This window comes from Tachyglossus aculeatus, chromosome 16 (genome assembly GCF_015852505.1).
Source record: "Tachyglossus aculeatus isolate mTacAcu1 chromosome 16, mTacAcu1.pri, whole genome shotgun sequence".
Taxonomy (NCBI): Eukaryota; Metazoa; Chordata; class Mammalia; order Monotremata; family Tachyglossidae; genus Tachyglossus; species Tachyglossus aculeatus.
In genome coordinates, this window is record NC_052081.1 from 5963467 (window position 1) to 5989151 (window position 25685).

The window sequence follows — 25685 nt, forward strand, 5'->3', positions numbered from 1 at the left end:
CTCTTGTTTCATGAAAATACACAAATTTAGTTTCCTTCATTTGCACAGTGATCCTGAGTATGTTTACTATATATGCAAAGCCACATGGAAGAGATCATTCGTAAATGGGTATTGGACTTCCAAGTGCCCAAAGACAGTGCACACACTCTTTCATTCAATCGTATTTATTGAGCGCTTACTGTGTGCAAAGCACTGTACTATGCATTTGGGAGAGTATGATACGTAACCAATGTATATCCTGTTTTTAACAATGATTCAACTAAAAAGAACTATACTCTGCTATGGTGTTTTCTTAGTCTCCCCTCTTCTATGATGAAAACTGCAGAACTGCGGAAGAATGATATAGCACAATTGCATTGCTTAAGTAAATCTTTGCTACACAGTATGAATTGCATTAAAAATATACAAAACACAGTAAGCCAGGACTGACTATAAACACATTAAGAGGGCTATTTTGTCTTCAATCAGTTCCTGATAAACAGCTAAAATACCGGTATTTTGTCTGTGCTGGGTGCTGTGGGGAACAGGGCAACAGTTTTGGGTACACAAGGGAAAAAAAATGAAACCGAGGCAGATACAATTTCCCGGAATGGAATTCAGAAAGGACACCCCTCTTTGTAGGAAAGCAGACAAAAGAGGTTTGGGGGATAAATCCATCACGCTCTGTGGAACGCGTTGTCGGAAATATAGCACTTTTATCAATTTCTTACTAAGGTGGCCCTTAGTGTCTTTTGCTAGTATGTTTGGTTTTGTTCTCTGTCTCCCCCTTTTAGACTGTGAGCCCACTGTTGGGTACGGACTGTCTCTATATGTTGCCAATTTGTACTTCCCAAGCGCTTAGTACAGTGCTCTGCACATAGTAAGCACTCAATAAATACGATTGATGATGATGACAGTGTCGGCTGAAAGGCAACACTACCCCCTGATTCTTAGTACAGTGCTCTGCACACAGTAAGCGCTCGATAAATACGATTGATTGATTGATTTTTATTAAATATTTTTTCTTAAGCGCATAGTACAGTGCTCTGCACACAGTAAGCTCTCAATACGATTGATTGATTGATTCACCAATGCCACATATGGCAGCTTATCTCTTCCTCTGGGCATCTGTCTCCCGTCAGAAGAACGGTCGAGCTTGTAAGCGTGAGGTCCTGCCTAGGACGTTTATGGATTTGTTGTAATATGCCTTTCTAGGGGAACGTTGTCCAGGTCAAGGGAATTTTGAATCTACAAACACTCGGTGTGTATTCATAAGCACTTTGCTCATCTGAGCTGTGGAGGGAAGTTTAAGGATTGCATGGCCCCAAAATACAACCCTACTGATAAGCGGTTTTCTGCACATCCTAATGCAGAAAACAAGACTTTAAACATCGTCTCGCTCTCAAGACGTTTCGCTAACATACAAGCAGTAAGGGGACGAAAGATCTTCGCCACTCTGATGAGGTGATTATGGCAGGATTCGGAGTCATTTCTGTTGGCTCTGTAAGCGAATGTAGCTCAAGGGTTAGAATTTCCCTTCCATTCCTCTCCATATCACCATGGGATTCTGGCCCAGACTAGTCTTTCTCTGTTGTTATGCCCATTTTGCGTTAGCTTCCAATCATACAGTATATACAGACTGTTTTTTTCCAGCTGGCTTTTTCAACAGAGAGCTCGTTTTTCCACTAATGATACTGGAGAGTTTGTGTAATATTATCATCGGGGCAAAAAGAAACATACCTAGAAGTGCCGTGAGTTTGGGGAGCAGTCCGACTTGTACCATCTTATTCCTTAGGCCGGTGTCAAACGAGAGGTTTAGTAAAAGCCTGAGGGTTATGTTCAACAGGTCTTCATGCTCACAAGGCACCATTTTCACTAGTTTTTCAATAATATCCATTTCCACCTGTAAAAGAGAGCAGAACCGACCCTGTGAGAATTCATTTAAATGCAAATGACCAATCGTGGATATTATCATAACGAAAATAGTGTTTCTTAAAACAGTGCACTTTCTTAGAGCACCGTTTATGAGATGCTAAAAACGCTTTATTTTTAAAATGGAACTAGGGAAGAGACAATGATTTTCCATTTTGAAAGTGGATAAGCAGGGCCAATGACACTGAAGGGCTTCCTCAGAGGTAAACGATTCCCGTTCAAGGGCAAGAAGTGCAGATTCCCACCACCTGGAAACATGCTTTTTTGGTATTTTTTTCAATTAAAAAACCCCCAAAACAACAATAAACAATTCAAAGGCAGGCCAGAGCAAACAAGTTGTATCTCATATGTGGATTCTCATCAGACTTCTAATTCAGTCATTCATATATATTGAGCATTTACTGTGTGCAAAACACTGTACTTGGCACCTGGGAGATTAAATTGCAACAATAAACAGACACATTCCCTGCCCACAATGATCTTATACTACTGGATTTTAAATTAAATAGAAAAAAAAATGTGTCTAAAGATTTTCAACAAGTTCCCTGGAGTTGTATTACGGAACATGATTTGGGATTGGCTTCTTAAGGGAGTTATGAACTACTTTGCCCTAGTCTGACACCTGCTATAGTTGTGAACTTAACTGCTGTGCTTGTCATTCTCATCTTTTTTCCTGCACAGTTTTAATAAATTTGGAGGGTGTGCCTAGAGGCCTAGTACAGTCGGCCTCACAAATAGCACGTACACACCATTACAGCAACACAGAGCACAAGTGAGATCCTCTTTTGATTTCCTGTTGAAAGTTATTGCATTACAAGGCTGAAATTTCCAGAGACATTCAATTTACAGATGCTTGTGTATGTCTCATGATTTTACTCAGGTTGGGTCTTGCTCATGGCTTAAGCTTTAGGTTGAAAATGCAAACAATGAGTAAATCAGGTTAACAGTTGCAATTCAGGTCAAAGGGAGAAGCGTCTTGACTCAATTACCGGGAGCTGTGAGTCCCTTCAGTTGGCTATTGGGACCCTCTGTGCAAGCAGCGTGGCTCAGTGGAAAGAGCCCGGGCTTTGGAGTCAGAGGTCGTGGGTTCAAATTCTGGCTCTGTCCACTGTCAGCTGTGTGACTGGGAAAGTTACTTAACTTCTCTGTGCCTCCGTTACCTCATCTGTAAAATGGGGATTAAAACTGTGAGCCCCTCCGGGACAACCTGATCACCTTGTGATCAGCACTTAGAACGGTGCTTTGCACATAATAAGCACTTAATAAATGCCATCATTATTAGTATTATTAACAAAAATACGACATGCCAATGGCTAGGCTTCATCAATGAAAGCGTCTTTGAGGGAAACGCTTCCACATTTAGTTCTTTAGTTAATCCCCATTTTACAGATGCGGCAACTGAGGCACAAAGAAGTGAAATGCCTTCTCCAGTGTCACACAGCAGACAAGAAGATTAGAACCCATGATCTTCTGACTCCACTACGCCATGCTGCTTCTCTCCTGGGCTGAATTTCATTCTCTGGTGAAGGTCCTAACAAACACTGAAATGACCACGAAGCAGGCTGCAGCAGGAGAAGGAGAAGCAGAGTGTGGATAAGGCCCAAATTCAGTTAGTTGTATTAGCAACCCCTGAATAATTGAGTTAGCTGCATTATTATTTTGACCTGACCACAGATTCCATCTAATTCATAAAGAAACAACACTGGCATGACAGAGGAAATGATATTAGCACCAAACACAGGAGGCCTTCTAAATCTAGAAACTCAGATGAAATGGGGACATTTCTTGCTGATTTCACGGAGATCCAAGTATTATACAGTGATCCTGTGCATTCTAGGATAGTACTTCATGCTCTGCATTTTCTTTTCAATAAAGAAGCAGGAAAATTATCTTGAAATATGCATCCCCATAAGATTAAAACCTGTAGTCCAAGGTTTAAGCAGCAGGATCATTTTCTGGGATCATTTTTTCTCCACCAGACAAAAGAGACAACTGATCAGCGCCTGGCAAGACTTCAGAAAGCTTTTTTCCTACTCGTTTTTAAAAGAAGCATAAATCTGCACGGTGGCTCATCTTTAAAAAAAAAAAATCTTCTGGGTTGATTTACTCTCCTTCTGCCCTTCCTATACCTATACCTTGTGCGTGTGAAAATTTTATTGAAGGCTATTACCATATGCGACAGATCTTGAACGTAGCCTAACTTTTCCGTAACGCATCGGAACCAAAGAAGGAGGCTATTAGCTCGGTTCCCCCACCAAAAAATACCAAAGAAACTATATTTGAATCAGTGATGTAACCCAGTACGCTCCCAGGCTAGTCAGTCCCTTCTTTCGTATGGTTGCTGCGGGCCTCATCTGAAATTCATTATTTCGAGTAGCATTTTTCTTTTGAAAAATGTGCAATACATACCAGTGATTATATCAGAGCTTTATAATACAATAACTTAGGAGTTTTCAATTTGTATTTTTCCCACACCCACTGGAATGTGAAATTTGTTTAGACGGGTCAACCGTCTGAATGTTGCACACTAAATCCTTATTTACTTAACACGGCATCCTAGACCGTGTCTTTGTGGTCGATTACAGTATAATGCCAAAAGCAAATAAAGTAACTGCTCCATTGTCCCTGCCCAGCATCTCCGGGTCTTATGAAATAGAATATACAGAAGAATATTAAAATCATGGATTTAATTTTGACCCAGATTAGTCTAGTGTCACCGACGGTCTATCCGTAAGCTCCAATCAAACCCAACTTTTCCTCCCGCCACTTGTTGGAATCCAACATTTTTAACTGGAGAGCTTACTTGGGATGCTTTAATAAAACATCGGAGAAAATGCAAACATGTTCTAAAAAAAGGCTCTTTGAATCGGTAAACAACTATCAGCCAATTTCATTTCCTCTACGAGTTACAGATAAAAGTTGGTTTTAAAAGGCCCTGAGCATCTGATCCGAAAGAATTTTTAAAATAACACCCTTGAGCAAGAAGTATTTCTGATGGACTGAGTACACAATAGGTCTTTTCTCTAAGTAGAGCGGCCGATTCATGCGGGGGCAAGCCACGTGGTGCTTGCAAAGTGAATTTAAGTGGCTTGTGAGAGAGCGCAGAAGACAGGCTATGTTTGTATTCCGAGTCAGGAAGAGCACACAGCCTAATTCACGGCTATGAGGGGAAGAAAGACAGAAGCAAAATTCAAATTTATTTCCTAGAGGAACTTCCCAGATCTGTGTTAATAGGAAGGGCTGACAAGCATGCTGTAGGTGCTCAGTAGATAGTCACTAACAAAGGGAGGAGACAGACAGCAGGCAGACTAAGGGGGGAAATACGGGGGCAGTGAAGGGAAGAGGGTTAGTCCTGTCCCAAACAGGTCTCGGGCGTTGATTCTCCGCTCTGGGCTCCCTGGAGATAGTGACACAAACAGGAACCACTAGAGGTTGAATTATCCCCGTGAGAAGTCACCTGAGGGTCCCCATTCATTGATTCATTCATTCAACCGTATTTATTGAGCGCTTACTGTGTGCAGAGCACTGTACTGAGCGCTTGGGAAAGGCAAGTCGGCAACATCTAGAGACGGTCCCTACCCAACAACGGGCTCACAGTCTCGAAGGGGGAGACAGCCAACCAAATGAAACAAGTGGACGGGTGTCAAGTTGTCAGAACAAATAGGATTAAAGCTAAATGCACATCGTTAACAAAATAAATAGAATAGTAAATATGTACAAGTAAATAGAGTAGTAAATCTGTACAAACATGTATACAGGTGCTGTGGGGTGGGGAAGGAGGTAGGGCGGGGGGGATGGGGAGGAGGAGAGGAAAAAGGGGCTCAGTCTGGGAAGGCCTCTTGGAGGAGGTGAGCTGTCATTAGGGCTTTGAAGAGAGGAAGAGATTTTACAGATAATAATAATGGCCTAGCAGGAGACGGGCACTCCTTAGACCTGAGCCCCAAGAGGGACAGGGATTGGGTCCCTTGGGAAGCAGCAGGGTCTAGCGGAAAGACAGTGGATCTTGGAGTCATGGCATCTGCAGTCCAACCGACTTGTAATACTACTAATAATCATGGCATTTGTTTAGCGCTTACTATGTGCAAAGCACTGTTCTAAGCATTGGGGGGGATACAAGGTGATCAGGTTGTCCCACGTGGGGCTCACAGACTTAATCCCCATTTTACAGATGAGGAAACTGAGGTTCAGAGAATAATAATAATAACGATGGCATTTATTAAGCGCTTACTATGTGCAAAGCACTGTTCTAAGCACTGGGGAGGTTACAAGGCGATCAGGTTGTCCCACATGGGGCTCACAGTCTTAATCCCCATTTTACAGATGAGGTAACTGAGGCCCAGAGAAGTGAAGTGACTTGTCCAAAGCCACACAGCTGACAATTGGCGGAACAGGGATTTGAACCCATGACCTCTGACTCCAAAGCCCGTGCTCTTTCCACTGAGCCACGCTGAGAAGTTAAGTGACTTGCCCAAGGTCACACTGCAGACATGTGGGGGAGCTAGGATTAGAACCCATGACCTCTGACTCCCAAGCCTGGGCTCTTTCCACTGAGCCACGCTGCTTCTCACGCTGCTTGTACTTCCCAGGCGCTTAGTACAGTGCTCTGCACACAGTAAGCGCTCAATAAATACGACTGAATGAATGAAGGAATGAATGAACCTGAATTCCAACCCCCGCTCTGCCAATTACTTGCTGTGTGACTGGGGGCAAATCTTTTTACTTCTCTGTGCCTCGGTTTCCTCAACTGTAAAATGGGGATTATTCATTCATTCAGTCAGTCATATTTATTGAGCGCTTACTGTGTGCAGAGCACTGGACTAAGCGCTTGGAAAGTACAATTCGGCAACAGATAGAGAACATCCCGACCCAACAACAGGCTCACAGTCTACAAGGGAGAGACAGACAACAAAACAAAACAAGTAGACAGATGTCAGATGTCAGTACATCAAAACGGATAAGTAGAATTATAGATATATACACATCATTAATAGAGTAATAAATATATACGAATATACACAAGTGCCGTGGGGAGGGGAAGGGGGTAGGGCAGACCTGTTCTAAGTCTGATCTCGGGGTCAACCACGGCACCTTTGATCAAATCTTGTCCCAAGCTCTGAACATCTTGAGGTTAACTTATTTAGCTGTTATCCCGGGCTGGAAACCCACATTCATTGACACCCAAAAGTAGCCGTGAAATTCCTTCAAGAAAAATCTAGGGCTTGAAATGATCCAGTTTCATAAAGGCTATTTTTATCCCTGCCCTAGACTGCAAAAGATAAAAGAGAAATAAGCCTGACACACAAGGTATTCCCAGAGCTCACCAAATGCGCAGATATTCATTCATTCATTCATACAATCGTATTTATTGAGCGCTTACTGTGTGCAGAGCACTGTACTAAGCGTTTGGGAAGTACAAGTTGGCAACATAGAGAGACGGTCCCTACCCAACAGCGGGCTCACAGTCTAGAAGGGGGAGACAGACAACAAAACAAAACATATTAACAAAGTAAAAGAAATAGAAGAAATATGTACAAGTAAAATAGAGTAATAAATATGTACAAACATTCATTCATTCATTCAATCGTATTTATTGAGCGCTTTCTAGATTGTGAGCCTGTTGTTGGGTAGGGACCGCCTCTATATGTTGCCAACCTGTACTCCCCAACCAATCAATCAATCGTATTTATTGAGCGCTTACTGTGTGCAGAGCACTGTACTAAGTGCTTAGGGACTGTGAGCCCAATGTTGGGTAGGGACTGTCTCTATATGTTGCCAATTTGTACTTCCCAAGCACTTAGTACAGTGCTCTGCACATAGTAAGCGCTCAATAAATATGATTGATTAGGAAGTACAGTTTGGCAACAAATAGAGACGGTCCCTACCCAACAACGGGCTCACAGTCTAGAAGGGGGAGACGGACAATAAAACAAAACATGTGGACAGGTGTCAAGTCATCAGAATAAATAGAGATAAAGGTAGATGCACATGGTTAACAAGATAAATAGAATAGTAAATATGAACAAGTAAAATAGGGTAATAATACTATAGTGCTTTGCATCATCATCATCATCATCAATCGTATTTATTGAGCGCTTACTATGTGCAGAGCACTGTACTAAGCGCTTGGGAAGTACAAATTGGCAACATATAGAGACAGTCCCTACCCAACAGTGGGCTCACAGTCTAAAAGGGGGAGACAGAGAACAAAACCAAACATAATAACAAAATAAAAGAAATAGAATAGATATGTACAAGTAAAATAAATAGAGTAATAAATATGTACAAACATATATCCATATATACAGGTGCTGTGGGGAAGGGAAGGAGGTAAGATGAGGGGGATGGAGAGGGGGACGAGGGGGAGAGGAAGGAAGGGGCTCAGTGTGGGAAGGCCTCCTGGAGGAGGTGAGCTCTCAGTAGGGCCTTGAAGGCACACAGTAAGCGTTCAATAAGTACAACCGAGTGAAGAGCTTGTCCTCACCAGATGAAGCTTTTCCTTTCCCTGCCTCTCTCCTACTCCCTTCTTCTTCTAGACTGTGAGCCCACTGTTGGGCAGGGACCGTCTCTCTATGTTGCCACCCTGCACTTCCCAAGCTCTCTTAGAAATTCTGAGCTCTCTTAAAAATGTGAGGCCATCTCCACTTTCAATCAACCAACCGTGTTTGCTGAGCACTTCCTGAATGCACAGCACTGTACTAAGTGTTTGGAAAGTACGATACAATAGAGTCGGTACACCCAATCCCTGCCCACAGGGACCTTAAGTCTACAGGAGGCGTTTACAGCCTTCAGGCCACAACTTCTAGCGTAGTAACGAAAGCAAAATATGTAATCAGACTCCTCATGCTTTCAAAGTAAATACAGAAAACCTCAGAACTATCGGTTTCCAGACAGATGTTCGGTTAGAGGCAAGAGCCTCCCGGCCAGATTTTTCTCATTATTAGATAATTGTTTTAGTTTTCCACTACTGAAAAGGAATTCAGGCACAAGTTGGAAATCCTTGGTCAAAGGCAACTGTGGCAGGTGCCTAATTTAATGACTATGAGGGGTTGTGATACAGCACTAGATGTAAAAACAACTCTATGGGAAAAATAATGGCAATTATTCACTACTAATGAATACATTTCTGAATTCCACTGTTCTAAATCACTGCCCCAAAACTTAAGTTTTTTTTAACAATAAGGCTGTTTGGGTCTATTTCTAAAATGGGCTGGGCTCTGCTGTTTGCATTATGTCCTCGTTATTATCAATCAGTGGTATTTATTGATTGATTTGGAGAAGCAGTGTGGCTCAGTGGAAAGAGCCCGGGGTTTGGAGTCAGAGGTCATGGGTTCAAATCCCAGCTCTGTGGCTTGTCAGCTGTGTGACTTTGGGCAAGTCACTTCACTTCTCTGGGCCTCAGTTACCTCATCTGTAAAATGGGGATTAAGATTGTGAGCCCCACGTGGGACAACCTGATCACCTTGTATCCCCCCAGCGCTTAGAACAGTGCTTTGCACATAGTAAGCACTTAACAAATACTATCATTATTATTATTATTATTTATTGAGTGCTTGTCATGTGTGGAACACTGCACTAAGCGCTTGGTCGAGTAAAATTATCTTACATTCAATAAGGGGCAACATTCTAGTAGGCATTGTACAGTCTTCCCTAGTTTTCCCATGTTAGCCCCAAACTCCTGGGTTTCTCCAAGATGCTGCTTCCAAGGCTGGAAAAGAAGTTTTCCCCAAGTCTCCTGTCTACCCCCTCCTACTTGGATGGAGTTCTATTCTTTTGCAACGCCCGTGGATTGATGCTGTTCTCTAAAGATCTCTCCCCAGCACTTACCTCATTTTGACCTTGAGAAATGGGCAGTAGTAACTAATCAAACCAAAATCCAAGTCCCGGGCTCTTGGGAAGTGCTACTTCAGATCTAACTGCATAAATATAAGCTCTCTAGATTGTAAGCTTGTTGTAGGCAGGGCATGTGTCCGTTTATTGTTATACTCTACTCTCCCAAGTGCTTAGTACAGTGGTTTGCACACAGTAAGCACTCAATAAATATGACAATGAATGAAGAGACATGCACTTGTGTACATATCCCTACCTGTAATTCATTTTAATGCCTGCCTCCCCAACTAGAGTATTAACTCCTTGAGGTCAGGGATTGGATCTACTAACCCTGCTATACTTTCCCAACTACTTAGTACGGTCTTCATCTTCTAAAAACTATCAGAGTCAAAAGTTGGGTCCTCTATTTACCCACACAGGTTTTGGTGGTGATTGATTACGGGAACCGAGCCTCTAAACGGGAGAATGTCATTTCAGGAAATCAGAAGAAATAAGCAAATGAACTAATGAGATCTCAACACTACTGTAGACTTGAAATTAGCATATGCTATTTCTGTGACAGACACACAACTTACCATGTCATTCTTGTTCTCCATAAAAATGCTCAGTTTCTTTAGAAAAGACACCACCAGAATAAGGAGCTCGAAGTTGTCGCGATCTAGTGCCTTCACTAGCATATGAACTATGTTTTTGTTTCGCATCTTCAGTTCTGTCCGGGTGTCTTCAGCGAGATTCAGAAGCAAATAGAGAGCCACTAGCAAAATAAAACAAGAGGCAATCAATCAAGGGCAAATGATGTCTGTAAGAACCTAAAACTCGGTATGCTTCTATTCTTCGCACATACAGCCTTTTTCCCAACAAAATTTCAGTGCAAATATTAAATGCAGAAATACCAATGTCGTGAGGCACCCTCAAAAGTCCAGGTTAAGTGAGCATATGTTTTAAGGAATCTGAGCTTCTATGGTGAAGACAGCTAGAATATGAAAACACATTTCATCCAACAAGCAGCCAATCTGTTGATTGAGAAGATTTGGTTCTTACTACCAGAATCAAATTGATTTCATACTGCTCTAAAATAAGTTCTATGTATATTGATGACATGAATCACTTTGGACTAAAACAACTTTTGAAATCAAAAGCCTTAGTTCTCTGAAACTTCAACATTAAAATATAGCATATAGAAGCAGATCCTTCGTCTCAGATGGCCGGTTAAGACTGCCTCTCCCTAATATACTATGATTTCTTCTTTAAGGTTAACTTTTGTAAACATTCTTTGCAAGTGGATGTAGTAATCTGGATTCCTTTTACAAACAGTGTGACCTAATGGAAAGAGCATTAACCTGGGAGCCAGAGGGCCTGGGTTCTAATCTCAGTTCTTCCTCTTTCCTGTTGGGTGACCTTGGTCAAGTCACTTGACTTCTCTGTGCCTCGGTTTCCTCAACTATACAAGGGGGATTAAATACCTCTTCTCCTTAGACCGTGAGCCTGTTTCATTCATTCATTCAATCGTATTTATTGAGCGCTGTGTGCAGAGCACTGTACTAAGCGCTTGGGAAGTACAAGTTGGCGACATATAGAGATGGTCCCTACCCAACAACGGGCTCAGTGTCTAGAAGGGGGAGACAGACAACAAAAGAAAACATGTGGACAGGTGTCAAGTCATCAGAATAAAGGACAAGGACTGGATCTGGATGATTATCTTGTGTCTATTTCAGTGCTTTGCACACAGTAAGCGCTTTAACAAATACTACCATTATTATCTTTTAAGAGTTCAGATTATGAATATTCTACTTGTAGCTTCCTAACCTGAGACATCAAAACCTTTAATGGAGTGATAATCAATATCAAAAGCTGGACACTGAAAACTACCTCTCTGAGAGCACTCCACTTTAATCAATCAATCAATCAATCGTATTTATTGAGCACTTACTGTGTGCAGAGCACTGTACTAAGCGCTTGGGAAGTACAAGTTGGCAACATATAGAGACAGTCCCTACCCAACAGTGGGCTCACAGTCTAAAAGGGGGAGACAGAGAACAAAACCAGACATACTAACAAAATAAATGCCTTGAATGTGAAGGAGTCAAACCAATCTAAATTGTAGGAGGAGCAATAGCAAATTGGGGCAGTACACTAAGGAAACAGATCTGATTTGCTAGCTGCCCCCCTAATTTCCAATATTTTGCAGAGAACTGATGAATACGCATTTCGAATCAGGCAGCCTGGGTTCTTGTGCCAATATTGCCAGGGATGTTAACTTAACTGGGTGACCATTTGGCCAAAATGGCTGACCCTTTCAGTTAATTCTTCAGTAATCTTCTTGGCGCACAGGTTCGCTTGTAGGTATTAAAAGCTTTCTGAGGGTGCTTTTTCTTTGCATTTTTATAAAGAACGGCATTATGAAAGTCCAAGGAATTTGTGGGGCAAAACTATGTCCCATGAGCTGCCTGGGGTCCTTTCGTTATCTCAGGGCAGACGCCAGAATCATATTCCACATTGCTTGCAGGATTATCCCAAAACAAAGCAATCTGGTTCCTTGAGCTACTTTCCTGGCAAAGTCACACCGGCATTTCCACTGTAAGCTATGGCCTCAGTAGCTATTTTTAAAAAAATACCTATTTCGTCCCCCTCTCCATCCCCCCCATCTTACCTCCTTCCCTTCCCCACAGCACCTGTATATATGTATATATGGTTGTACATATTTATTACTCTATTTATTTATTTATTTTACTTGTACAAATCTATTCTATTTATTTTATTTTGTTAGTATGTTTGGTTTTGTTCTCTATCTCCCCCTTTTAGACTGTGAGCCCACTGTTGGGTAGGGACTGTCTCTATATGTTGCCAATTTGTACTTCCCAAGCGCTTAGTACAGTGCTCTGCACATAGTAAGCGCTCAATAAATACGATTGATGATGATGATGATGATGAAGAAATAACCACATTAGAAAAAAAAACTGGAGTTGAATTGTATTTAAACTTGAGTCAAATGGGATCTAATGCTGAGTGAAATACACCCAGGTTACAATATTGGGTCCTCTAAAATTACTGGGAGATAAATAAAGACTTTACATTTTGAAGGGTAGGAGGAAACTGGAAAGGGAGAAGGATAGAAGAAGCCCATGAGCTTGAGTTCCATCCTTTGAGCAACTGACGTGAGACAATGAAAGATTACATCTCTTGCTGCCCCATTTTTTACAAGGTCTATCAGCCTATCCAGATTTCAGTGACATTTACGAGTTTGAATCTCAATGACATTCTCTTTGTCACACTAGAACACACTTCTTTTAGGTGGTTGAACCATTTAAGGTCACATCCAAAGTATAATTATTAAGGACTCATGGACAACTGTGGCATTATACAAATTATGTTCTAATTCCTGGCTCAGCCCTGGGCCCTGCTCTGTTCAATATCATTACTGAGATTGATGAAGAATAATATACTCCAAAATTGAGAGATAATAAAAATTAGGCATTCATTCAATCGTATTTATTGAGAACTTACTGTGTGCAAGCTACTGGTTGCTAATGATACTGGAGACATTAATAGAAACCCCATGGAACTTTGGGAAATTGGGAAACTGGTCCTACAGAAATATCAAATTTAACAAAGCAAGGACAAGGTGGTTACATGTACGGGCCAAAATCAAACAGCCCCGGATTGGGAAAAGGTGGCTAAGTATAAGTACAGCTGGGGTGGGGGGCAGAGTTGACTGCCAGGTGAACACGAGTCAATAATTTAGTGTCATTTATAAAAAAAGAGGTCATGGTACAGGGACAACTCTCACAGATGAAGGCAGGCAAAAACAAGGATTTAATCCTTCCACTACATTCCTTGCTTGCTAGACCTTAAGTAGCACCTTGGGTGACCCCATTAATAAAATGAATTACAGCGGGTCCAGATGAGCAACATAAGTGACCACAGGGATTGAAAATTAAGATGGGATGAAGAGACATGTATTGTTAAGTCAGGAGAAGACAAAGAGAAAGGGTGATTTAACTATTTCCAAGTAGAGGATGCTAATTGTTCTCCATGTCTACAGAGGACTGAACAAGAAGAAACAGGCTTAAATCACAGGAGGAAAAAGTTCTGTTGGACATAAGGAAGAACCTCTTGACAGCCAAGGTGTTGAAACAATGGACTAGGGTACTGGAGGTCATAGATTCTCCACTCCTGAATATCTTTCAAATAAGAACAGACAATAATTTGGCCTGGGTGACAATCACTAACAGAAGAGTCTAGACCAGATCATCACTTGAAGGCCCTTCCAGCTCCCCAATTCCAAAAGAAATCAGAGGACTCTTAGGTCCTCTAGGATTTGGTTTAGTCACTAGGAAAATCAAAAATAAAAAGTGCACAATGAAATAGATACCGCATAAAGTGTTCTCTTTCTCAGGGCTCAGGAACTCCTCTTACCTCTCAAGAGCTGCTCCTGCTTCACCACCAGCCCCTGATACTTCTTATAGGTTTTTTCATAATCCTTTTTCAGGGCTTGGTTCTCAGGATCTTCATCCAGTAAACAACTTCTGTAAGGACCATATTCAACCACGGTGCAAACACACATCCTTTTGAATACTCCAATGGTGAACAACAGCACTGGAAACTCCCATGTTCAATTAGTTATCCCAAGCCAAATACATGGATTTCTGCAAGTTGGGCATAACTCTATTACTGGAATGTAACTCGGGGTCCAAAAGCTTTCAGAAAGGGCACATAATGGAATGAAGGAAGGCAACATGAGCTAATAATGACATAAGGGAAATAGGGTGCTGGGAGGTGGGAGAGTTCCCACTAATTTAAGTTCTTTCAGCCTGTTTGTTTAAAGTCCTGGCCAGCCTTCCCATGAGGTGGGCTCTGACCCCATATTTTAAGCAGTAGGCTATCACATGCCCTAAAGTGCCAGCATTCGCCACCACTACTACTTACAGAAAAACAAAAGAGCTGCCAAACCAGTGCAAATTTTCATTTTCTTTTTAACCTTGATCTAAGCACTTAGTAGTACTTGTGAGCCCCCCGTGGGACAACCTGATCACCTTGTAACCTCCCCAGCGCTTAGAACAGTGCTTTGCACATAGTAAGTGCTTAATAAATGCCATTATTATTACGTTTTGCACACAATAAGCGCTCAATAAATACGATTGAAGTATTGTTTTTTAACTTTGTTACAGATTACACAACCCTCAAAATATTATTCAGTCCATCTACTGCTAACCACCGCAGCAGGGTAAAGCACTCTCTCAAAGGATATCAGCCTTCTTCTTCTTCGAGAGCTCCTCCTGCCAGAGCTCGTGTCTTTTCAACTCATGGTCGATGATATTCATACACAGCGCTCCAATTTTATAGTGAGTGATTAATCCGTGAAACTGGGAAAAACTATATTAAAAGGACAAAGAGGTCAAAATGCACGCTTACATAAATGAATACACATAGCTTGAGGCATTATTTTATATAAAAGTATATACATGTGTATACACATACACATGTACATGGAGTAAATCGTGTGATCTAAAGCTTAATATGCATATTTTTATCAATGAATATACATACAGTGAACTGGGAGACCTTAAATGATATGCTCTTTTTTAAAACACTTCACAACACTAGTTTCTGGCATCACTACTTGGAAATTATAAAATGGCCCACTGTTAAAAGTGAAAAAATAGAGAACACAAAATCCTTTTAGGATCCCATCTATGATAAAACCTAGCTACTGAGCGGTCCTACAAAAATCTGTAAAGTTTCATTATATCACAAATAGCAAAGAGGCATTTTTACTATATGCTGGAAATATTCAGCTCAGTTGCTTATAAGACTAAGGTTTTTTTTCTAGTGGTATTTGTTAAGCATTTACCACGTGCTAGGCACCGTATTGAGCACAGGGGTAGATACAAGATAATCCCTGTCCCACACAGGGCTCACAGTTTTAATCCCCTTAAGTGACTTGTGCAAGATTACACAGCAGACAAGTGGCGGAGTTGGAATTAGAACCCAGGACCTCTGAAACCCAGGCCTGTGCTCCTTTAACTAGGCCTCACCGCTTCTCATTTAAGGTCTTCCTCATTTAATAATGGGACTACGTTCTGAGACAGGGCAGTGAAATGTACAGAAATGAAAAGCATGGCCAATTTTTCTTGGAAAGCAGGAGGTAGGATCTTCACCTCTTCAGGCCACAAAAATTAAAAACCTATCCAAGTGGAAACTCCCTGTGGGCAGGGAGCAATTGCTCAATAAATACAATGACTTCAATGATTACTCATAGCATTGAAATGATCAGGCCTTCATGCTTAGCTGGATGACCTAGAAAAGAAACCATTTATATTTTTATGTAGGGCGTGTGATGCTGTTACGATATATCAGCCGAACTTTGAAAATGTGCATTTGATGCTATTATGATACATTAGCCAAACCCTGAAAATGATCTCATGCTAACTTGGCTCAGAACTCATAGGAATTGTTATGATTCTCTTTGCTGCTGTCACCCTCCTTGTGGGCAGGGAATGCATCTCCCAACTCTGTTGCACTGTACTTGCCCAAACACTTAGTATAGTGTTCTTTAGGCCCTCAATAAATACTAAGCCTTCAATATATACAACTGATTGGTTGAGGGGCTAGACAAACTCAGCAGTATTTTCATTGACTGCCTGACTGATGAAGAAAAACTCCCTTGATAGATCCACTCAGGTTCATACCAAGAGAAGGGAACACTCCTACCTTGTGAAGGAGTCCTCTCTAAAGGTGCTAGGGAAACAGCTAAATAATAATAATAATAATGGCATTTATTAAGTGCTTTTACTATGTGCAAAGCACGGTTCTAAGTGCTGGGGAGGTTACAAGGTGATCGGGTTGTCCCACAGGGGGCTCACAGTATTAACTCCATTTTACAGTTGAGGTAACTGAGGCACACAGAAGTTACGTGACTTGCCCAAAGTCACACAGCTGACAATTGGCAGAGCCGGCATTTGAACCCATGACCTCTGATTCCAAAGTCCGTGCTCTTTCCACTGAGCCACGCTGCTATCTCTCTAAATGGATAAAGACCACATGTGCATTTTGCCATACGTTGCATCCCAGCATATCTGCTCACTCGCTGCGCTCCACGTCCCTGCCTGAAAATGACAGGCAGGGATGAGGAGCGTGAGTAGCACTGCGCAAACTGCTAGCACTATAATCAATTTCTCCACACACATTCTCAGTCCTGAAGTCTCAGCAAAGAGCCTTATCCATCATTCCTGATGGGAAACACCACAGGCAGAGAAAAGCCACAAGGTGCTTGATAGTAGAGGGCATACTTCATGGAGCTGCAAAAACTGAAAGAAATGTTATATGTTAGCAGTGATAGTAGCAGGTGAAGCGGAGGGTGAATGGGAAGGAGAGGAGGATGGAGAAGAGACGAAGGAGCTGAAGGAGAAAGAAATAACTTGCTTTCCCAGAGAAGAAATGTGTAAACAAAAGACAAGGTGGGGAGATATTCGGTGACAGGATTGGGCTCTTTAGCCTGAGAAACAAAATCTCAGAGAGATGCACCGACAAGGGACACAGAGCAAAAGTTGGGCAGAAGTGGAAACTGAGTCAGAGTGTATGCAAAACACACAACTCGCCATCCAAAATACTGTGACTAAAATAAAATGTGCAAATGTGGATTTCTATGTTGAAGAACTCTGACAAGTGGAAACCTTATACACAGCAGGACTTGGAACAATTAATTACTTCTAGCCTTCCAATGATTGTACTTACCTGGAAAAGCAGAAGAAAATATAAATTATGTTAGTAGCCAATTCCACACTTTGCTTCCAGTCTTCTCTCAATACTCTGGCTAATGCACCGAGGGCAGTTTCTAAAGAAAGAAATTCCAAACAGAAATGACTGTCTACCTTTCTCTTAATTAATTCAATCACATTTATTGAGCACTTACTGTGTGCAGAGCACTGTACTAAGCACTTATGGCAAGAATATTTTTTTTTCTTCCGATTTAAATCCTTCTGGCAATCAATATACCGATGCCAGAAAGCTGGGGACGGGACAGTACGTGTTCTAACTCATTTAAATGTAATTTTACGAAGCCATATTAAACGTGAAACCCTTTGGTAATCCGGCCCTAAGATGGTAATGTAAACACCCAAGTCCAAAAGTGGAACGGTTAATGCTGTGTAGTCTATATAATATTGTGGGCAAGAAAAGCTGCCAAAGTGACATTTAATTTTGCATTTCTTAACTTCTGTTTATATTTGTAATCTTGCTATTGCATTACCTAATCCATTTTCATTTATTTTCTTAGTTTATGGCAAAACATAAAAGGAAAAAACACAAGAGTCAATCTAGAAAGAGCCACGAATTGCTTAGCAATGTAGTAACAATACCAACTTTATTACAAAAGTGCAAAAAATGAACTGAACCTTCATAAAAGTTATATGACTAATAGCATAAAACTTTCTGTCGACTGCTCTTTTTAAAAAGAGGTCTATAAAACAGAGGCAACCCCTGTAAATAAATACCCATCTTAGACATAGGCGGTGGAAATATTTTTATGGTACGTTCTTATTCAGTTCATTTATTCCAATAAAAGGTTTACTAAAAACTCCTTTCCCCTCTAATTAGCATCTTTTAACAGATGCCTCGCATTTTAAATTTAATACTTTTTCTTCCTTAAAGTGCAATCAAGTAATACTTCTTAAACAATCTAAAGACATTTAGCTACATAGTTACTACTTGTATCATTTCTCACATTTGCATAAGCTATACAAATGCCATCCATAATCATGTAAACATCATATGCCAAAGTATACACGATTACAATTTTTTAAAAAACTTTTTTCACATTCTGTCTAGGTACAATTTATGAAATACGTTACCCCCCTCCTCCAATCAAAAGGATAAAAGTTTTAATTAGGATATTTTAAGGTCTCAGTCTCCTGGTCTCTTTACAGAGTTGCACTAAATCTCAGAGTTCAGGCTCTATATTGCCAAACATTTAATCGCTTCAATAAACTAGCCAAAAAATAGTTCTAGACAGTGGAAACATCTTGTTCCTATGCACACAGATAGAATAAAAGCAAAAGGATTTTAGCATAAAATACAGTCACTTCTCTCCCTATCAAGCCATTTATGGGTAATTAGAGATGGGGCATGAAAATTAAGATTTCTGCAATAACCTACAATAAGCCACTGTGGTGAAAACACTATCCCTGACAACATGAAACCCTTTTCCTTGTCCTCTGCTATCAAGTACTAACTCCCGGTGAATGGAAAGGAAATGTCTGGCCTTCGCGATTTGATCTAAATATAGTAACAAATGTGGAAAACAAGCTTAATTTCTCTGTGACTAAGAGAAAATTTATCCAGGATTAGAACTTCAGCCGAACTGCTGAAAATGACTGTAAACGTGCGTGTAAATGCCCCCAGATGGCTTCTTTTTCTAGCAAGCATGGGTTTTCTCAAGGGGGAATAGCCGATGCATTTTGATTCTTGAAAAGACAATATATTCAAATCACCATTGAGAAGTAGTTCTTCCAGGTTATCAGGATTACGAGCCAGCTGCAGGATAAGAGCAGAGCCGCGCACCTTGTCAGGGATATCTTCGTACAGCAATTCAATGTACTCGTCCATGTCGTTGATATTGGCAAGTTCGTCGATCTGAAAGCATCAGAAACTAAGGTGAGGGAAATGAAATTCATCCAACCTGGGGCAAAACTACAACTTATGCTTGAAGAAAGTCCAAGAAATAATATACCTACAGGAAAGGGGCACATTTCCAATCAGCCTCTATCAAAGCCTGCTCTCCTAAGGGCATACGTGAGCACAAGGCATCAGTGGCTGTTAAATGACCCAAAGAAAAAAGAAGTCTACCCTGAAAAATAGACTCAGTGTATTGCATCTTAAATGTTACAAATTATTCAGATTTTATATCAACTGCTACAGACTAAACATATCATTTCAATACTAGGATTTTATTACCGAGTTAAAAAGCATGTTTCAGAATAGGTTCCCAAACTGTACTCATTTTATCACAATGACTTTTGGCAGAAAAAGTCACGGTCAATGTTTGCCTTCTTTATCTGATTAAAACACTGGTACTTTAGATTTTATTTCCCTCAGTACTTGTTTATTCAAAGCTCTTTTTCGTCCTTTTTTCATTCTACATTTCACCCATTTGATTCCTTTCTATTACTGCAAAGAAAAACAGAAGCGCATTTTCTTCAGTCTTCTTCGGGTTTCCAGCCAGATCTTACCTCTGTTCCTTCAAAGGGAGGTGGATCCTTTGGCTTGGTGGATTTCTCCTTTTTCTCTGCAGAAAGAAAAGTACAAATGATTGCACAACTATCAACATGTGTTGAGAGAGGGGTTTGATTCTAGCTCAGCTGGTTAAAGCCAGAATCTAGAGAATTATTCACTGATTACTTCTTGGCCCATGGAATAAGATACAAGAATAACTAACTCTTGATTATCTGTGCTGAGGGAGGAGTAGGAAAGATGAGTGAAAATCATGGCTTGTCCCCAAACCTCATTCTAATCAGTTGAAAACTCCTCCCCCATCTAATTTCGTACCACAGCTGTGAACAAGTAAGAAGATGGCCTTTCTCTGCCCTCTCCCTCTGGCCTACCCTCTGGGGGAGTCATTAATGGGTAGTAAAATGGCCAAAGGCAGGGAGCAGGTGGGAGGAGAGGAGAAGCAAAGATTCTGGATAAGCCTGAAACCAAATAATCATCCCCTGAATACTTGAAAGTGTGTGGCTCCAATAATGATGGAATTTATTTGTACTTGTGTACTAACTTGTACTTCCCAAGCGCCTAGTACAGCGCTCTGCACACAGTAAGTGCTCAATAAATACGATTGAATGAATTTATTTAGTGTTTACCAGTTGCAGAAGATATAAGATAATTGGATTGGGCACAGTCCCTGTCCCACATGGGGCTCTCAGTCCAAGAAAGAGGGAGAGCAGGTATTTTATCTCCATTATACTGGGAAGGAAAATAAAGCACAGCAAAGTTAAGTGACTTGTCCGAGGTCACACAGAGCCAGGACTAAGAACCCTGGTCTCCTGACTCTTCCCATTAGGTCATGTTGCCTCTGCATGTAGGACTAGAGTAATGTCATGTTACCAAACAGACATGGCTATTTTATTTCCCGCACCTGACACCTAAGGAAGTCCAAAATCAGGCACAGGGTCAGCCCTATAAGCACACAATTCAAGGGTTCCTTGCTCACATCTACCAGTTGTTTAGCAAGACAAGCCTGGTACCTACAACAAACCGGACTCTTGGGTGAAGGAAATTTCATACTTTTCTGAAGTGAAAGTTTCAAAAAATGGTTGGGATACTGGTTTACGCATAAGCAGCTTATGACTTTTATAACTTTAGATGCCCATAAAACCCAGGCAGGCACTGAAGTCCTTTAGTAAAATGCACAAGAGGATGGGGTTACAGCTGCTACACTGACAGCCTTAATTTTTCAGTTCCCATCTTTAACGAATAAAAAGTTTCCAATTTAGCAAAACATGACTTCTTTTTACTGGCAACATATGTTGCTATGCATTTTTGCTATGTGTATTTATTAAACTTTATCAGTTTACATCAAGACTCAGCTCACTGAAACAGGCCCAGACCAACTTGGTTCATTTAATTCAGACTTTTATACTGTGAGCCCACTGTTGGGTAGGGACTGTCTCTATATGTTGCCAACTTGTACTTCCCAAGCGCTTAGTACAGTACTCTGCACACAGTAAGCGCTCAATAAATATGATTGATTGATTTGATTGTATTTACTGAGCATTTACTGTGTGCACAGCACTGTACTAAGTGCTTGGGAGAGTAAATACAACAATAAAGGGACACACTCCATGCCCACGGTGAGCTTACAGTCTACAGTCTTAGCTGTGCTTCCATAAACCTTCTGGATTGTCCTGGTCTAAAAAGTTCCAAGTTCTAATTTGAATATCAAACTGTGACTCATGAAAGGGAGATCTTTGAATATACATATAAATGTGTCAGTGGGAACTGATTTGAATGGCTGTGTCCACCCCGAATCCTGCATAACTGTCCATATCTCAATCACTGAAGAGACTTGGGTGACTGGAGAAGGTTTCCCTGCTTCACACTCATCAAAACAGCAGAAATATAACTGATCTATAAAACATCCAAACCTTAAAAATGAACTGAGAAAAACAGTGCTGTAGCCACATTCTAAATTGGATTCACTGGGATTTGGAGAGAAAACATTGAAATAACTGTAAATCCCTCATATCCACTACTCAAACTAAGGCAACCATACTGTATTTGCTTTGGCATGGGTTCGTGGACTAATCCTAACTCCCCTTTTTCCCAAGTCTATGGTAGCTGGGCTTCTCATCACAAAGGCAACAAAACCCACTCTAACAGGGAAGGGACCAGACGTCGGTGTCCACATCCATAAAAATTCAGGCCACCTCAAACCTAGGAAAGAAATCCAGAACTAACAGCCTCTAGCAAAGCTAAATTAAACAGTTTGTCATTTTTAGGTAAGGCTTCTAACGTATTTGAGCTCAAGCAATGACTCCACTTTAGGAAGTTCCAGCTTGAGGCCCACTAAGAATTCTCAAACTCATGGTTAAGGCAAGACTATAGTACCGATTCTGAGTGTGAGTGTCTAGGAATGACTTGTGGTTTAATAGGGAACAAAATAATGACCAAGTCTAGTAATTTTACCATATTACCACCTAATCCATCTAATCCTCCCGCTTCCATTAATATCCCCCCTCCAAGAAACCAAATAACCTCAGTTCCAAATCCCCGAATTCACCGCTTGCTATTGAGCTGGCCCTTCTCGACTGTGACTAATGAGGATTTACGTCGCAGGCTCGGAGAGCACTGGTGGCTTACCACATTCACTGGTCAGCCTGAAGAGTAGGTTAGTTGCTTCCAATTCCACAAAATTATAAAGGATAAAGGTCACATTTTAGGAGACATGCAAATTTAGCCTATAAACTACTATTACGGATGACGCTGAAGAGGAAAGTCATCTATTTTCCCAAAGTATAATGAACTCCCCAATCCTTCCCTACCCCATCTTTTCGACTGTAAACCTACACTAAACAATTTCCACAAGGAATACTAGTGTCCTAAATCTAAAACATGGAAAAAAAAAACCTTACATTATGCACAGATTTAGATTTGATAGATCTTTGGCGTTCCCTAAAGACTTGATTCTAGAGTCAGGGATTTCTTTAATTGCAAACAATGGCAAACTCTTCTTTACTTGGAAAGAGGACGGCTGTTCTGGATACGGCTCGGCATATCCGCAAGCTAAATTACTGTAATGCTAACAATGTTTTATGGACAAACGAATACTCTGAATGTGGGGTTAGCTAAGCATCAGAAAAATCAGTAAAAGGACAACATGGGGAGGCGGGGATAGAGCACTAGTAAACAAGTGATAATCCTGCATATTGAGCATTTGTAAGGAGAACATTTTCCTGAATCGCAGAGGGTAGCAATTATAACAATTCAAAATAAAAATTATTAGATGAAATGTACGATGAAGCAATTTTCTTTTTTATAAATCTGCAACCAGGGAAACACAAAACAGATCTGAGCTACATCTATCACTGGCATTTATCAAGTGTCTGCTATGTGAAGAGCACCATACTAACCTACATACTTTTAACCCCCTACGTGGAAGGGGCTCATCTTTCCTACCTCCTCTCCCTGGCCTTACCTCTAGCCCCATTTGTCTTCCTAATACTCACCTAAATGTATCTCCTCATTTTTTGAAGCTCTCCTGATTCCACTCAGACAGACTGTAAGCTCGTTGTGGGCAGGGAATGTGTCTATCAACCCTGGTGTACTGTAGTCTCCCAAGCACTTAGTACAGTACTCTGCACACAGTAAGCATTCACTAAATACCACTGATTGTCACCCAGACACCCAGTAGTATCCAATGTAAAGAAAAGCTGGATACAGAGCTGAGGAGCAGAAATATAATGGCCTCCAGATGATACTTTTGCCTTATCTAGCTCTGTTCTCTTCCATTTTCGCCTTCTTCATCAATCGTATTTATTGGACGAGAGGTCGGCAGTGAGACGGACGAGACTGAGGTACAGAGAGAAGGTTTGCAATAGAGGAGCAAAGCATGTGCAGGCTGGGTTGTATTTGGAGAATAGCGAGGTGAGGTAGGAGGGGGCAAGGTGATTGAGTGTTTTAAAGCCTATGGTGAGGAGTTTCTGTTGGATGCGGTGGTGGACGGGCAGCCACTGGGGTTTCTTGAGGAGTGGGGAAACGTGGCCTGAATGTTTCTGTAGAAAAATGATCCCGGCAGTAGAGTGAAGTATGGACCGGAGTGGGGAGAGACAAGAGGCTGAAAGGTCAGCAACAAGGCTGATAGAGCAATCGAGGCAGGATAGAGCAAGTGGCTGGTTTTATGTAGTAGCAGTCACCCTGGTCTCAGGAACAGCATGATGCACACAGTTTGGTCCCTTCCCGTTCTTTTAGCACCTCATAATGAAAAGTCCGGTACTAGGTAGGAAACTCAAAATAGGAAACTTCAAAAGAGAACCTGATTGCAGTTCCTCTACCCCCATGTCAATGACTCTGTTCTACTTACCTTTACCTGAAAAGGCGGCATCTCGGCGGTTTTGCAGGTAGTACAGCAGCTGTTCCACCTCTGCTAGTTTGGAGGAATGAATGAGCTTACATTCTTCCACCACCTTCCGAGCCAGAGAACTGATATCTGTGTTTGCATTGAGGCTCTTCAGGCGAATGCTGTAAGATAGTTTAGAATTTCCCAACGTCAGCTGACCCGGTGGTACGGCACAACATCGACAATGCTTCACTCAAATTAGTATTTTATTAGAAAACATTTATTGGGGGAAGGCGTTCTGTGATGATGTGTCAGATCCAGTTGGGACAACGTGATATTACATTGCAAAAGGGAACCTTCAGTGCAGATGATAAACTTAATCAGTTCCTTTGTAGTGATAGCCAGCATCAAATGATCACCTCAGACTTCAAGGAACAGTAACCAAAGCTATTCCACAGATGATTTTCACAATGGCTTCTTATCCATCAACGCTATTTATCGATTGCTTACTGTGTGCAGACCACTGTAAGATTGCTGTTCTCGGGCCTTATCTATTTTTACATATTTTAGGGGCTCAAAATGAATTACAGAAGAGCTTCAGAACTTTGCGGGTATTGTACAATTGCTAGATGTTTTACATTTTGGGTCCTTGAAATAGGCAAGCCTCCAGTGAACAGATGTGAGCACTTCCATGCCTGAAGGGCCTTCCTTGATTCTCCTCTTCGCCGGTTTCCCGACCCAAAATATACCCTCCCAGAACATTCCCAGTCCCCCACCACTCCCACAATCGTCAATCTGGCAGCCTTCCACCTCTTTTGGAAAGCTTTCCCATTTTAAAAGTGAATCCATGGATTTTCCCACCCTTTCCCCAGTCCAGAACAACCCCCTCGGATGACTCTTCTGAAAACGCCAGAGGCTTTTGCAACACTTTCCCCTGTCTGGATTATCATTATCATCATCAATCGTATTTACTGAGCGCTTACTATGTGCAGAGCACTGTACTAAGCGCTTGGGAAGTACAAATTGGCAAACTGGATTCCTTCTCTGGAGGTTTCTCTGTTAAAATGCTGCCACTGGCTGGAGCTGAAAGCTGCATCTCAGCATGAGGACCTACAGGATGGAGTCAGACGGTATACTCTCGTGTCTCTACGTATCTCTGTTTGTGGATGCACGCCCACATATTTATATTCCTACAGATTTTTTTGGAGAAAAATTTTTGGTGCAGCTCTGTTTAGTGGGGAACACACCCAAGATTGGCAGCCATTACACAATTCTGAGAAAACACAAATCAGCAAAAAAACCTTTTTTTTTTCCTTGGCATTCAATAATTATTCAATTCTAGGACAATACAAGAGAATAGTCCCGAAGTGCACTGGTCAAAAACAAGAAATCCCTCTGG

The 25685-nt window shown here is 41.3% G+C and overlaps 1 protein-coding gene across 4 annotated transcripts in view; it reads right to left on the reverse strand.

Annotated features, from left to right (window-relative positions):
* Positions 1-25685, reverse strand: part of KIFAP3 (kinesin associated protein 3) — a 151731-nt gene that overhangs the window by 103868 nt on the left and 22178 nt on the right. For 3 of the 4 annotated variants that reach the window (XM_038757981.1, XM_038757983.1, XM_038757984.1), the window contains exons 3-10: positions 24311-24468; positions 19965-20020; positions 19227-19368; positions 17473-17572; positions 14987-15111; positions 14155-14253; positions 10314-10492; positions 1720-1882 (exon numbers count right to left, since the gene is read on the reverse strand). In XM_038757981.1, coding sequence (XP_038613909.1) covers positions 1720-1882; positions 10314-10492; positions 14155-14253; positions 14987-15111; positions 17473-17572; positions 19227-19368; positions 19965-20020; positions 24311-24468 — 1022 coding nt within the window. The remainder of the gene's footprint in view (positions 1-1719; positions 1883-10313; positions 10493-14154; positions 14254-14986; positions 15112-17472; positions 17573-19226; positions 19369-19964; positions 20021-24310; positions 24469-25685) is intronic. The other variant, XM_038757982.1, reaches the window with a different exon arrangement.